Source organism: Scyliorhinus torazame, chromosome 8, assembly GCF_047496885.1.
Source record: "Scyliorhinus torazame isolate Kashiwa2021f chromosome 8, sScyTor2.1, whole genome shotgun sequence".
NCBI classification, from domain to species: domain Eukaryota; kingdom Metazoa; phylum Chordata; class Chondrichthyes; order Carcharhiniformes; family Scyliorhinidae; genus Scyliorhinus; species Scyliorhinus torazame.
Window position 1 is genome coordinate 138,720,271 of NC_092714.1, and position 15,314 is coordinate 138,735,584.

A 15,314-nucleotide genomic window follows, 5' to 3' on the forward strand; every position below is an offset into this window, starting at 1 on the left:
ACCCACAATGTTAGGTAAAATGCCAGTATGGTAACCGCACTGAAACAGAATGGCTAGGTACAGCCAGGATGTTGTCAAGACCCACAGTCCTTACTGTGTCCCGTGCCTTCAGCTGAATATGGCTGTCACAAGGAATGAATTGAATCGTCTCATGTTGCTGGGGACCTCAGGAGGAGGCAGAGATGGATCATACACTTGGGACTACTGACTAAAATAGTGCTTCCTAATTCTACATTATTATACCAATTTCCTAGAATTTCGACGGTACTGTTGTCCCTGAGTAGCCTGAACACTGAATAAAATTTTCTTTTAGTTATAAGTTGAAGAATCAGTATTGTAAAGCATTTTCCTTCACATATGATCACTCTCCAGATCTCTGCCCACCTAGCTACGTCTCCAGTTCCTCCTCGAGGACATAGTATAAATGCGACAAATCGTCTTCCTCACAGGTCCATGTCCAAATATGAATCTGAACTCTATGCTTTCCCTTTTGAAAAGTAGAACAATGTGTCATATCACACAAATCTTGCCACACCCAAGTGATGGGAGTCCAATGTCATTAAATTAATATCAAACATTTCACAACCAATTTAAGGAAAGATAAATTCAAATAAAATAACACTGAAAATCATTGCATGAAGTTAGAGCTCCATAGAACTTTTTCCACATTTGTAGTATACATATTATTTTATCTAATCTCTTTCAGATCCTTCCTTTAAGAAAATCCGGACTGTGCAGCAATTGAAACTTACCGATTTCAACATGGATTCCATAACCCTGTAGTATAAACGCACGCCAAGTTTATATCTCTGAAGAAGAAAAAATGTCCAGAGCAAGAAATTATTCCATTGCAATACATCAGGTAAATAATCATGATATTCTGAAAGCAAGCCAAATAATGCATTAATACCTGAGAGCCAATCTCCATCCATCCTTCTCCCACTGCCTGAGCAAAGTTTTCCCGAAACCTCTGGCCTAGATTTTCCACTCTATTAGTAATGCCATTCGTAGGGTCCACGGTACAATTCTGTAAGAGTATAAAGATGTTCAAACTAATATTCCTACAATGAGAAAAGACAACATAGTCTTGAAAACATGAGCTTTTCATATCTACACTGATTTAAAGCAATGAGAAAAAGACCAAAAAGAAACCACCACAGCCTCTCAAGATATGTAAATCAGACTAAATCCATTGGAGAGAATAAGCTGAATATAAGTACCAAGGAAAGAATATTAACAATCCTTCAAAACTATCAGAAAGTCGACTTCCGGTGGAAGGCACATAGGGAGTGGTCGCACATTTGGTGGCTCTCGCTCGAGGTGGATTTTTTTTGGTCATTCCCCACCCAATTTGTGTGTTTTTATAAAATAAATTTAGAGTACCCAATTAATTTTTTCCAATTAAGGGACAATTTTAGCGTGGCCAATCCACCTACCCTGCACATCTTTGGGTTGTGGGGGCTCCACACGGACCCAGAGCCAGGATCAAGCCTGGGACCTCGGTGCCGTGAGGCAGCAATGCTAACCACTGCGCTGCCCTCAATTTGTGTGCTGTTTGATGTCAAAAGGTGCATGAATACCGAGGGAACAAATACGCCTCTGGTGGGACTGGTTTATGGCTCATCGGACAAGGAGTGCAACGAGAAAGAGGCAGCAGCTAGATCGATGGAGTAATAGAGGGGCTACACAGAAAAGATGGTGGAGAGCAGGGTGCCACAGCTGCCTACCCAGGGGTCTACGGAGCAGATGGTGGAATTTTTCAACAGCAAGTTCCAGCAGCAAAGGAAGGAGGCCCAACAGGACCTGGCTACGCTTAGGGTGGCGATCGAACGAATGGAGCAGAAGCAGGAAACACAGGGCCTGGCAAAAGATGTAGGAGACCGGGGAGGGGGGTCTGAACACGAAGAACAAAGCACAGCAACAGGCCCTTCGGCCTACCAAGCCTGCACTGATCCAGATTCCTTATTTAGACCTATTACTTATTGCCCAAACGATCTGTATCCCTCCATTCCCCACCCGTTCATGTGTTTATCAAGATACATCTTAAACATTGCTATCGTACCTGCCTCCACCAGCAACGTGTTCCAGGCACCAACCACAAATTGCGTGAAAAACGTTCCCAGCACATTTCCCCTAAACTTCCCCCCTCTCACCTTGAACCTGTGCCCCCTTGTGATTGAATCTTCCACCCTGGTAAAAAGCTTCTGATTATTCACCCTGTTTATTACTCTCGTACTTGTAGACCTCAATCAGGCCTCCCCTCAGCCTCCGTCTTTACAACGAAAACAAGCTGGGTTTATTCAACCTCTCCTCATAACACCCTCCAGACCAGGCAACATCCTGGTAAACCTTCTTTGCACTCTCTTCAAAGCATTCACATCCTTCTGGTAGTGTGGCGACCAGAACTACACGCAATATTCCAAATGTGGCCGAACTAAAGTTTTATACAACTGTAACATGACCTGTCAACTCTTGTGCTCAATGCCCCAGCCGATGAAGCAAGCATGCCATATGGCTTCCTGATCACCCTATCCACCCACATTGCCACTTTCATGGAACTATGGACCTGAACGCCCAGATCCCTGTGCACGTCAATGCTCCTAAGGGTTCTGCCATTTACTGTATAATTCACATCTGAATTTGATCCTCCAAAACGCATCACCTCGTATTTGTCCGGATTGAACTCGATCTGCCATTTCTCTGCCCAACTCTCCAATCTATCTATTTTCTGCTGTATTCTCTGACAGTCCCTTTCACTATCTGCAACTCCACCTATCTTAGTGTCATCTGGAAACTTGCTAATCAGACCATCTACATTTTCCTCCAGATCATTAATGCATATCACAAACAACAGTGGTCCCAGCACTGATCCCTGTCGGTCACTACTAGTTACAGATCTCCATTCTGCAAAACTCCCTTCCACTGTTATTCTGTCCCCGGTTGCCAAGCCAGTTCTTTATCCATCTAGCTAGCACACCCCGAATCCCATACGACTTTTATCTTTTGTACCAGTCTGCCATGAGGGACCTTGTCAAACGCCTTACTAAAGTCCATGTAGATGATATCCACAACCTTTCCCTCATCAATTAATTTTGTCACCTCCTCAAAAAAATCTTATCAAGTTGGTTAGACAGAATACATGGCTGTGCTCTCTTTTATCCCCCTGGGATTTCACGCTCTTTGCGGCGGTCCTTAACCTTGGACCCAATAGTTCGACAGGGCTCTGATTACTCTCTTCGATTTCGGCCAATAAAGGGGCGGGTGCCTTGGTAGCTGGGTGGGTCCTTAGCGGTCATTGATCTTGGCAGTTGTGCTTTCTGAGTAAGGGGAGTGGCGCCGACCAGTCTGTGCTTGATTGGAGTTCTATTGTCCTGGGAAAATGAGCCACTGAAATGTAAATGAGCGGGAGTTTCGGTCAGGTCTGGTTACCTGTGTTTTAGATACACATAGGCTGTGTATCAGTCTGAGTCCTGGGTTGGCCATAATTCCCATGGTCCTTTGCAGGTGGCCATCTTAGATGGCTACACAAGTCCATTTGCTTCCAAATGTGAATAAATTCTGTCCCTCAGTACCTTCTGCAACAGCTTCCCCACCATTGATGTCAGGCTCACCAGCCTATAATGACCTGGATTATCCCTGCTTCCTTTTTTAAACAAAGGGAGGGGGTCTTTGACTGTCCTCTCGAGGTGGACCGAGTTCACAGGACACTAAGGAGGCCATGAGTGGGAGAACCGCTGAGGGCGATAGTGGTAAGGCTGCATCTTTTTTTAAAAAAATAATATTTATTAAAGGTTCTCATAAAATATCAATAACAAAATGAAAAAGAAAAAAGAACCCAACAGGGTTAAGTACAAAACACAATCTAAAAAAGCAACCCCCCAAACCCCTCCCCCCCCTGTACATAAAAAATAAATTATCATTAACACCCAGACTTGACACAACAGGTGTATACACCCCTCAGACCCTCCAATGTAAACAACATAAACAAAAATAAAGTAAACCCCCCCCCACCCAGCTGCTGCTGCAATTGACCAATGTCTACCGTTCTGCCAGAAAGTCTAAGAACGGTTGCCACCGCCTAAAGAACCCTTGTACCGACCATCTCAAGGCGAATTTCACCATCTCCAATTTAATGAACCCTGCCATATCGCCGATCCAGGATTCCACGCTTGGGGGCCTCGCATCTTTCCACTGAAGGAGAATCCTTCGCCGGGCTACCAGGGACGCAAAGGCCAGAATTCCGGCCTCTTTCGCCTCCTGCACTCCCGGCTCCTCTGCCACCCCAAATATTGCGAGCCCCCAGCCCGGTCTGACCCTGGATCCTACCACCCTCGACACCGTCCTCGCGACGCCCTTCCAAAATTCCTCCAGCGCTGGGCATGCCCAGAACATATGGGTGTGATTTGCTGGGCTCCCTGAGCACCTAACACACCTGTCCTCACCCCCAAAGAACCGGCTCATCCTTGTACCGGTCATGTGTGCCCTGTGCAGCACCTTAAACTGTATGAGGCTGAGCCACGCGCATGAAGAGTAAGAATTGACACTCCCTAGGGTATCTGCCCACGTCCCCTCTTCGATCTCCTCTCCCAACTCCTCCTCCCACTTACCTTTCAACTCCACCACAGAGGCCGCCTCCTCCTCCTGCATCACCTGGTAAGTTTACGAGATCTTCCCCACTCCCCCCCCCCCCCCCCCTCCGCCGAGTGCACCCTGTCCTGTACTGTGTGTGGCAGTAGCCGCGGGAATTCCACCAACTGCCGTCTGGCAAACGCCCTTACCTGTAAGTACCTGAAGGTGTTCCCCGGGGGGAGCCCGTACTTCTCCTCCCGCTCACCCAAGCTTGCGAACTTCCCATCCACAAACAGGTCCCCCAACTTTCGTATGCGTGTCCTGGGCCACCCCAAAAACCCTCCACCTGTTCTTCCTGGGGCGAACCGGTGGTTCCCCCGTAATGGGGTCCAGGCCGAGGCCCCAACTTCCCCCCTATGCCGCCACCACTGCCCCCAAATCTTGAGGGCCGCCACCACCACCGGGCTCGTGGTATACCTCCTTAGAGGGAGCGGCAGCGGCGCCGTTGCCAGCGCCCCCAGATTCTTACCCACACAGGACGCCGTCTCCAGCCTCTTCCATGCAGCCACGTCCCCTTCCATCACCCACTTGCGCACCATCGTCACATTGGCAGCCCAGTAGTACCCACAGAAGTTGGGCAGCGCCAGCCCCCCCCCCTATTTCTACTCCGCTCCAGGAACACCCTTCTCACCCTCGGAGTACCTCGCGCCCACACAAACCCCATTATACTCCTGTCAACCCGCCTTTAAAAAGCCTTCGGGATAAACACGGGGAGGCACTGGAACAGGAACAAAAGCCTTGGGAGCACCGTCACTTTGATTGACTGCACCCTACCCGCTAAGCACAGCGGCAACACGTCCCACCTCTTGAACTCCTCCTTCATTTACTCCACCAGCCTTGTAAAGTTAAACCTATGCAGGGCCCCCCAGCTCCTGGCCACCTGGACCCCCAAATATCTAAAGCTCCTCTCCGCCCTTTTTAGTGGGAGCTCGCCAATCCCCCTCTCCTGGTCCCCTAGCTGAACTACGAACAGCTCACTCTTCCCCATATTGAGCTTGTACCCCAAAAAGTCCCCGAATTCCCTAAGATTCCTCATTACCTCTGGCATTCCTCCCACCGGGTCCGCCACATACAGCAGCAGGTCGTCCGCATAAAGCGACACCCTATGCGCCTCCCCACCCCGCACAAACCCCCTCCAGTTCCTCGACTCTCTCAGTGCCATAGCCAGGGGTTCAATCGCCAGTGCGAAGAGCAGGGGGGACAGGGGACACCCGTCTCGTCCCTCGGTGCACCCGAAAGTACTCGGACCTCCTCCTATTTGTGGCTACACCCGCCATCGGGACCTCATACAACAGCCTAACCCACCTGACAAACCCCTCCCCAAACCCGAGCCTCTTCAGCACCTCCCACAGGTACCCCTACTCTACCCTATCGAAGGCTTTCTCAGCGTCCATCGCCACCACTATCTCCGCCTCCTTCTCCCTCGCCGGCATCATGATAACGTTCAAAAGCCTCCGCACATTCGCGTTCAACGGTCTCCCCTTCACAAACCCCGTCTGGTCTTCATGGATGATCTGCGGCACACAATCCTCAATCCTCGTGGCTAAGACCTTCCCCAGCACCTTGGCATCTACATTTAGCAAGGAAATCGGTCTGTAAGACCCACATTGCAGGGATCCTTGTCCCGCTTCAGGATCAAGGAGATCAGTGCCCGGGACATCGTCGGGGGTAAAGCCCCCCCCGCCTCCCTTGCCTCATTAAAGGTCCTAACTAACAGCGGGCCCAACAGGTCCATATATTTTTTATAGAACTCGACAAGGAAACCATACGGCCCTGGTGCCTTCCCCGCCTGCATGCTTCCTATCCCTTTGATCAGCTCCTCCAGCCCAATCGGGGCCCCCAGTCCCGCCACCAGTCCTTCTTCCACCTTTGGAAACCTCAATTGGTCCAGGAAACGGCCCATCCCTCCCTCCTTCCGTGGGGGCTCGGATCGGTACAATTCCTCGTAGAAGTCCTTGAAGACCCCATTGATGCCAACCCCACTCCGCACCATGCTCCCTCCCCTGTCCTTAACTTCCCCGATCTCTCTAGCTGCGTCCCGCTTCCGAAGCTGATGCGCCAGCATCCGGCTTGCCTTTTCCCCAGACTCGTAGACCGTCCCCTGGGCCTTCCTCCACTGCCCCTCCGCCTTCCTGGTGGTCACCAGGTTGAATTCGGCCTGGAGGCTGCGCCTCTTCCTCAACAATCCTTCCTCAGGCTCTTCCGCATACCTCCTGTCTACCCTCACCATCTCCCCCACCAGCCTCTCCCTCTCACCCCGCTCTCTACGCTCCTTGTGGGCCCTAATGGAGATCAGCTCTCCCCTCACCACCGCCTTCAGCGCCTCCCATACCATCCCCACTCGGACCTGCCCGTTGTCGTTGGTCTCCAAGTACCTCTCTATACTTCCTCGGACCCACTCGCTCACCTCCTCGTCGGCCAACAGCCCCACCTCCAAGCGCCACAGCGGGCGCTGGTCCCCCTCCTCCCCCATCTCCAATCCACCCAATGCGGGGCGTGGTCCGAAATGGCTATTGCCGAATACTCGGTATCCTCTACTCTCGCTATCAGCGCCCTACTCAAAATGAAAAAGTCGATTCGAGAATAAGCCTTATGGACATGTGAGAAGAATGAAAATTCCCTGGCCCCCGGCCTTGCAAATCTCCAAGGGTCCACCCCTCCCATTTAGTCCATAAATCCCCTCAACACTCTAGCCGCCGCCGGCTTCCTACCCGTCCTAGACCTGGAGCGATCCAGTGCCGGATCCAACACCGTGTTAAAGTCTCCCCCCATTATCAGGCCCCCCACTTCCAAGTCTGGGATCCAACCCAACATACGCCGCATACAACCCTCATCGTCCCAGTTCGGAGCATACACATTGACCAGTGCCACCCTCTCCCTGCAACTTACCACTTACCATTATGTACCTGCCGCCATTATCTGCCACAATGCTCGACGCCTCGAATGACACCTTCTTTCCCACCAAGACCGCCACACCTCGATTTTTGGCATCTAGCCCCGAGTGAAACACCTGACCTACCCACCCTTTCCTCAGTCTTACCTGGTCTGCCACCTTCAGGTGTGTCTCCTGGAGCATAACCACATCCGCCTTGAGCCCCTTCAGGTGCGCGAACACGCGGGCCCGCTTAACCGGCCCATTCAGTCCCCTTACATTCCAGGTTATCAGCTGGATCAGGGGGCTACCCGCCCCCCTCCCCCGCCGACTAGCCATGACCCTGCCTCGGCCAGCCACGCGCCCGCACCCCACACCCAGCCCGTTTCCCACAGTAGCATACCCCCGTCTCGACCCCCCCCCCCCCCCCCCCCCCCACTCGCTCCAGCTCCTCCTTGACCTTAGCAGCAGCAACTCGATTCCCCCCCACCCACCCCCCACCGACTAGGACCCAACCCAGCTGGTTTACTCCCCCCATTGCACTTCCGCAAGTCAGCTGACTCCTGCTGACCCCGGCCACTAACCCCACCCTCCTCTCCCGCTCCCCATCCACATGCTCTCCCCCTCCCCCCTCCATTCTAAGAGCAGGAAGCAATCCTAGCTTCCCCACCCCAGCCCCGCCAGTCTTCGGCGCGGGAACAATGCCCGCGCTCTCCACCTACCAGGCCCCGCCACCAACCAAAACAGTGCCCAACCCGCCCCATCCACCCTCCCCAACCCGAAAGAGAAAAACACAGAGAAAAAGAAACCCAAAACGCAAAGGGCCCCCCCCACCCCCCGAACCAAAAATAGGCATAACATATCCACCGCAGTCCCCAATCGCCCATCCCGACCCTCAGTCTGTGTCCAGCTTCTCGGCCTGAACAATGGCCCACGCCTCGTCAAGAGACTCAAAATAATGGTGCCGGTCCTTGTAGGTAACCAACAGTCGCGCCGGCTGCAACATGCCAATCTTCACCCCCTTCCTGTGCAGCACCGCCTTCGCTCGATTGTACCCGGCCCTCCTCTTCACCACCTCCGCACTCCAGTCATGATATCCGAACCTCCGCGTTCTCCCACCTGCTGCTCCTCTCCTTCTTGGCCCACCTGAGCACACACTCCCGATCGACGAACCGATGGAACCGCACCAGCACCGCCCGCGGAGGCTCGTTAGCCTTGGGCCTCCTTGCCAACACTCTATGGGCCCCTTCCAGCTCCAGGGGCCCCTGGAAGGACCCCACTCCCATCAGAGAGTTCAACATGGTGACCACATAGGCCCCCACGTACGGCCCCTCCAGCCCCTCCGGGAGGCCCAGAATCCGCAGATTCTTCCGCCTCGGCCGATTCTCCATCTCCTCGAACCGCTCCTGCCATTTCTTGTGGAGCGCCTCGTGCGCCTCCACCTTTACCGCCAGGCCTAAGATCTTGTCCTCATTGTCAGAGATCTTTTGTCGAGCCTCTCGGATCGCCACCCCCCTGGGCCGTCTGTGTCTCCAGCAGCTTATCAATAGAAGCCTTCATCGGCTCTAGCAGGTCCGTTTTAATCTCTCTGAGGCAGCGCTGGATACCCTCCTGTTGCTCCTCCGCCCACTGCCTCCACACTGCCTGGTCTCCGCCCGCCGCCATTTTGTCCTTCTTCCCTCCCTTCTTCTGGTCCACCACCACCTTTTTTGTCGCCCCGCTCCTAGTTAAAGCCATATACTGACGGGGAGCTATTGTTAACTCCTTCCCACACCGGGAAACGTTGAAAAAGTGCCCTTGGGAGCCCTGAAAAGAGCCCAAAAGTCCGTTTTTGTGGGAGCCGCCGAATGCGCGACTTAGCTACGCATAGCCGCAACCGGAAGTCTCGAGAGGGAATCCTTTTGGCAGTGTTCGCTTCACCAATCTGCCCCAAAAAGTCTGTGGAAGCTCCTGAAAAAGGTCTGAGAGTCCGTTCCAGACGGCTCCCGCCGAATGCGCGACCTACTCCTCCATGGCCGCCACCGGAAGCCTCGTCCCCGCTTCTTCAATGGCCTTGGTAGATCTTTTCACAGTTGTTCCCTCTGCTGCTAGAATTCACCTTTAATAAAGGCCCTCAAGTCAGCTTGCAGCTTTAAGCTTGCCCTTCCCCCGCCTGCATGCTGGAAGAGGCCCCTCTCTCCCCTGCAGTTACAGCCAAATCTTTTACTGGTACTGCCGAGTCTGGTAACCAAAAGACATACCATTCCTGGGGGACACTGTCAGGGGAATGTTGCAGTCTTCTTCCCACACAATGTCCACAAAATGCCGTGGGGGCCCTGTAAAGAGCCCAAAAGTCCGTTCCAAGCGGGAGCTACCGAATATGCGACCTAGCTCTGCATAGCCGCACCCGGAAGTCTAAGGCTGCATCTTTTACTCGACAAGGAGAAGATTATGAGGTGGGTGAGGCAGATAAAGAAGTGCACATGGGAGGAGAATGAGCTGCATATTTATCAGGACCTGGAGGCGTAGCTAGCCAAGCAGAAGGCCAGTTACAATCAGATCAAGGCTGCCCTCTCCAAGAAGGGGGTGAAATTTGGGGTTTTGTACCCCATTCGTCTTGGGTTACGCACCAGAACCAAGAGTTCTATCTTGACTCGCCGGAGGAGACAAAGGACATTATGAGAGACTATGGACTGGGAGGAGCATGAATTGTGTTATGTGTAGAATGTGGGCAAACAGGGTGTGTGGATTGGCGTACGTTACGGCGAGGGGAGCGGAGAGGGTGAGTGTGCCTTTTGTTTTTTCTCGTATGTTTGGGGGATGGGGATTGAAGGGCGGACTGGGGAGAATGAGGGGTAGCGAGTGGACCCGGGCTTGGGTCACCATGCTAGCTGGTTGGGCTCGTTAATGGAAGTGAAGTGCGGGGTTGTCAGGAGGAGGGTGTAAGGGAGGGAGAATGGGTTGCTTCTTTGTTTGGTTAAGGGGAGGGGGTGTGTGGGAAGATTGCTGACATGGGTCTGGGTGGTGTGGCATAGTGGATAATGGAGCGATGGCGGCGGACAGTTTGGGGTGGACCCAGAAGAGTGTGAGATGCAGGCCTGGGGAGTTGGCTAAAGAAGGGTTACGACTGATTAGCAGGGGCAGGGGGGGGGGGGGGGGGGGGGGGCACCGACCTGATTGATCACATGGAACGTGCGGGAGTTGAATGGGCCGGTGAAACGTTTTTTTGTGTTTGCACACTTCTTTTTTATAAATGTTTTTTTATTTGGTTTTTGAACAAAGTATATTTACTGTTATGTACACAGAATAAGATATATAAGAGAAGGGCACACACAAACATACCAAAAAACTAAAAAATAGAAATAAAAAATAAAATTAAATAACTGGTAGGGTATTATGCACCAGCTCAACAGCAGCAACTCTGTACAACTGACAAAATTATTTACAACACATAAGTCGGCAACTGTTTGTGGGGGTTGTGGGAGGCGGGGGGGGGGGGGTTTGGGAAAGGGGAGGTAGATATACATTTGGGTGCCGGAGAAACAATTACAGAGGGCGATACTCGAATGGGTCTGGTGGTGGTGTTGTCACTTGCTTCTCCCGGGCGGATCTCGCTGCCATTGTCATCTCGCGCTCACCTCCGCTTCAGCCGTTCCGCCAGTCTTTCGCCTGTATTCTCCTTGTTCTCTGTTCCTGTAAGTGCCAAGTTTGTAATCGTTTCCCGAGCCCTCTTTCCGGCTATCATTTCCCTGCCTCCCCCCCCCACCTCCCTGGTTCTCCTCTCTTTTTCCCTGTCTCTTTCCCTCCCCCCCCCCCCTTGCCCCCTCCCACCGCCTCCTGTGGTTCACCTTTCTTTCCTCTTAGGTTTAGCTGCCCCCCGCCCCCCTCCCAGTCTATCTCTCCCTCTCATGCTTTGGCTACTTTACCCTGATTCTTGGCTACCTAGCTACTCTTCTGCTTGTTCGTTGGCCACAAACAGGTCCCGGAACAATTGGGTGAATGGCTCCCACCTTCTGTGGAAGCCGTCGTCTGACCCTCGGATGACAAATTTGATTTTCTCCATTTGGAGAGACTCCGAGAGGTCGGACAGCCAGTCTGCAGCTTTGGTGATGCTGCTCACCGCCAGCCGAACAGGATTCTACGGCGGGCGATCAGGGAGGCAAAGGCAAGGGCGTCCACCCTCCTCCCCAGGAACAGATGTGGCTGGTCTGAAACCCCGAAGACCGCCATTTTTGGGTAAGGCTCCACCCTCATCCCCACCACTTTGGACATTGCCTCGAAGAAGGCTGTCCAGTACCCCGCAAGTCTGGGGCAAGACCAGAGCATGTGGGCATGGTTGGCCGGGCCACCTTGGCACCATTCACATCTATCCCCCACCTCCGGGAAGAACCTACAAGAACGTGTTCTTGTTAAGTGGGCTCTATGTACCACTTTTAGCTGCATCAGGCTGAGCCTTGCGCACGTGGAGGTGGAGTTGACCCTTTGCAGTGCTTCGCTCCAGAGTCCCCACCCTATTTCAATCCACAGGTCCTCCTCCCATTTCTTTCTTGTTGCATCCAGTACGGTGTTGGCCCTTTCCACCAGTCGGTCATACATGTCGCTACAGTTTCCTTTATCTAGTATGCTTGCGTCCAGTAACTATTCCAGTAATGTCTGTTGTGGCCGTTGTCGATACGTCCTTGTCTCCTTTCGTAGGAAGTTTTTGAGTTGCAGATACCTTAGCTCGTTCCCCCTGGCTAGCTGGAATTTCTTTGTTAGTTCGTCCAGTGTTGCGATCCTGCCATCCGTATATAGGTCCTTGACTGTCAGTGTCCCTCCGTCCTGTCCCCACCTTTTGAAGGTGGCGTTAGTCAGCGCTGGTATGAACCTATGGTTGTTGCAGATGGGAGCTTTGTCCGACATTTTGGTCAGGCCAAATTGCTGCCGTAGTTGGTTCCAGGACTGGAGGGTGGCTATCACCACTGGGCTGCTGGAATGTTTTTTGGGTGAGGATGGAAGTGCTGCCGTGGCGAGGGCCCGGATGGAGGTCCCCATGCAGGAGGCCTCTTCTGCGCACGCACTCGGCTTCTGGCTCCTTGATCCATCCCCTTATTCGCTTGGCCGTCGCCGCCCAGTGGTAGAATTGTAGGTTTGGGAGGGCTAGCCCCTCCCTGGATTTTGTTTTTTGCAAGACCTTCTTTCGGATCCAAGCATTCTCCCTCCCTCCCCCCGCACCCGCCCCCCCCCCCTGCCCCCCCGCCCCCCCCCCCCCCCGCCCCCCCCCGCCCCCCCCCCCCCCCCGCCCCCCCCCGCCCCCCCCCCCCCCGCCCCCCCCCCCCGCCCCCCCCCGGCCCCCCCCCCCGCCCCGCCCCCCCCCCCGCCCCGCCCCCCCCCCGCCCCGCCCCCCCCCCCCCGCCCCGCCCCCCCCCGCCCCGCCCCCCCCCCCCCCCCCCCCCGCCCCCCCCCCCCCATACGAACGCCATGATTAGTTTGTCTAGTGCTTTGAAAAAGGCTTTGGGGATGTAGATCGGAATGGATCTGAGTAGGAAGAGGTACCTGAGCAGTACATTCATTTTGATCGTCTGGACTCTCCCCGCGAGAGAGAGTGGGAGTGTGTTCCATCTTTGCAGGTCCTTTTTTCCTTCCTCCGTCAGACTGGTGAGGTTCCATTTGTGGATCCCTTTCCAGTCATGGGCTATTTGGATCCCCACGAAGCGGAATTTGTGTCGGGCTTGTTTAAACGGCAGTCCCATTAGGGCTGCCCCCGCTACTTGTGGGTGTACCGGAAGATCTCGCTTTTGCTCATGTTGAGTTTGTAGCTCGAGAAGGCGCCAAACTCTTTCAGGAGCGCGATAATTCCGTCCATGCTGCTTTGTGGGTCCGAAATGTAGAGGAGCAGGTCATCTGCCTAGAGTGAGACTCTGCTCTCTGCCAACCCTTCGGATCCCCCTCCAGCTTTTTGCTGCTGAGCGCGATTGCTCGTGGCTCGATCGCTAGGGCGAACAGCAGCGGGGACAGTGGGCATCCTTGTCTGGTGCCCCCTGTGCAGCTGGAAGTATCGGGAGTTGGTGTTGTAGGTCCGTACGCGCGCCATGGGAGCGTTGTATAGGAGTTTTACCCAGGAGGTGAACCCTGTTCCAAGCCCGAGCCGCTCCAGTATCTCTATGAGGTATTTCCATTCGACCCTGTCAAAGGCCTTTTCTGCGTCTAGGGAGACGATCACCTCTGGTACTCTCTCCCCGGAGGGGGTCATTATCACGTTCAGCAGGCGCCTGATGTTCGAGGTAAGCTGTCTACCTTTGACAAAGCCCGTCTGGTCCTCTGCGACCACCTCTGGTACGCAGTCTTCTAGCCATCTGGCTAGGATTTTGGCCAATATTTTGGAATCTGTGTTCAGCAGTGAGATGGGTCTGTATGACCCACATTCCATTGGGTCTTTATCTTTCTTAGGTATCAGCAAGATTGAGGCCTGCGCTAGCATGGGTGGCAGTGTGCCCCTAGCTAGCGAGTCTGCGAACATCTCCCGCAGGTGCGGGGCCAGTGTTGTCACAAATTCTTTGTAGAAGTCCGCCGGGAATCCGTCCGGTCCCGGTGCCTTCCCCGCCTGCAAGGAGCTAATGCTATCCATGATCTCTCCCAGTCCTAGTGGTGCTTCCAGGCCCTATTTTCTGCCCTCCCCCACGACTGGTATGTCCAGTCCATCAAGGAACCGTTTCATCCCGGACTCCCCCATTGGGGGCTTTGAGGTGTACAGCCCTTGGTAGAAGGCCTTGAAGGTTTTGTTGACCTTTTCTGGTTCTGTTTCTAATGTGCCTTTGGTTTTGTTTTTGCACACTTGAGGAGTTTGAAGACGAACGTGGTGTTTCTTCAGGAGATGCACCTGAAGCTGCGAGATCAGACAAGGTTGAGGAAGGGATGGTTGGGGCAGGTGTTCCACTCGGGGTTGGACATGAAGACAAGGGGGTTGGTGGTGCTGGTCAACAAGAAAGTGGCCTTTGAGGTGGCAGTATTGTAGTGGATCCTGGGGGCAGATACGTGATGGTTAGTGAAAAGCTGGAGAGGACGCCTGTGGTTCTGGTGAACGTTTATGCCCCAAATTGGGATGATTTGGATTTTTGTTTATTGTCACATGTACCGAGGTACAGTGAAAAGTATTTTTCTGCGAATAACTCAACAGATCATTAAGTACAGGAAAAGAAAAATACAAGGTACACAATGTAACTACATAACACCGGCATCGGGTGAAGCCCGATGGAAGAAGTTGGAAGAGTGAGTAAGCCGGGTGGGAGGGGGCTTTGATAATGCTGCCCGCTTTCCCCGGCAGCGGGACGTGTAGATGGAGTCAATGGATGGGAGGTAGGTTCGTGTGATGGACTGGGCTGTGTTCAGGACTCTCTGAAGTTTCTTGCGTTCTTGATGTGGATTTCTTGAGGTGGGTGTTAGGGAAGATTCCAGACTGGACATGCACCGGCTGATAACGGGGGGGTGTTTCTAACACAGTTCTGCATCTGAGGCTGGACCGGTCATGTCCAAAGTCGTTAAAGGTTTTGGTGGTGGTTAGGGAGTTGAGGGGGTTCATGGAATGTATGGGGAATGGGCAGAGGAGGTTCGGGAGGACGAGGGCGAAGGAATTCTCATATTTTCACAGGTGCACCGGGTGTATTGCTGGATTGACCTTTTTGTAATGGATTGGACGCTGTTGGCGGGGGTAACTGATTCGGAGTATTCGGCAATCGTTGTCTCGGACCATGTGCCACACTGGGTGGATTTTTGGAGGTGTACAGGGGGAGGCCCAGCGGCTGCAGTGGAGGTTAGATGTGGGATTGTTGGCGGATGAGGGGGCTTGTGAGAGGGT

The 15,314-nt window shown here is 53.4% G+C and overlaps 1 protein-coding gene across 2 annotated transcripts in view; it reads right to left on the reverse strand.

Moving 5' to 3' along the window:
* Positions 1–15,314, reverse strand: part of rb1 (retinoblastoma 1) — a 416,864-nt gene that overhangs the window by 317,064 nt on the left and 84,486 nt on the right. For both annotated transcript variants that reach the window (XM_072514261.1, XM_072514260.1), the window contains 2 exons: positions 911–1,027; positions 753–809 (listed from right to left, as the gene is read on the reverse strand). In XM_072514261.1, the coding sequence (XP_072370362.1) occupies positions 753–809; positions 911–1,027 (174 nt within the window). The remainder of the gene's footprint in view (positions 1–752; positions 810–910; positions 1,028–15,314) is intronic.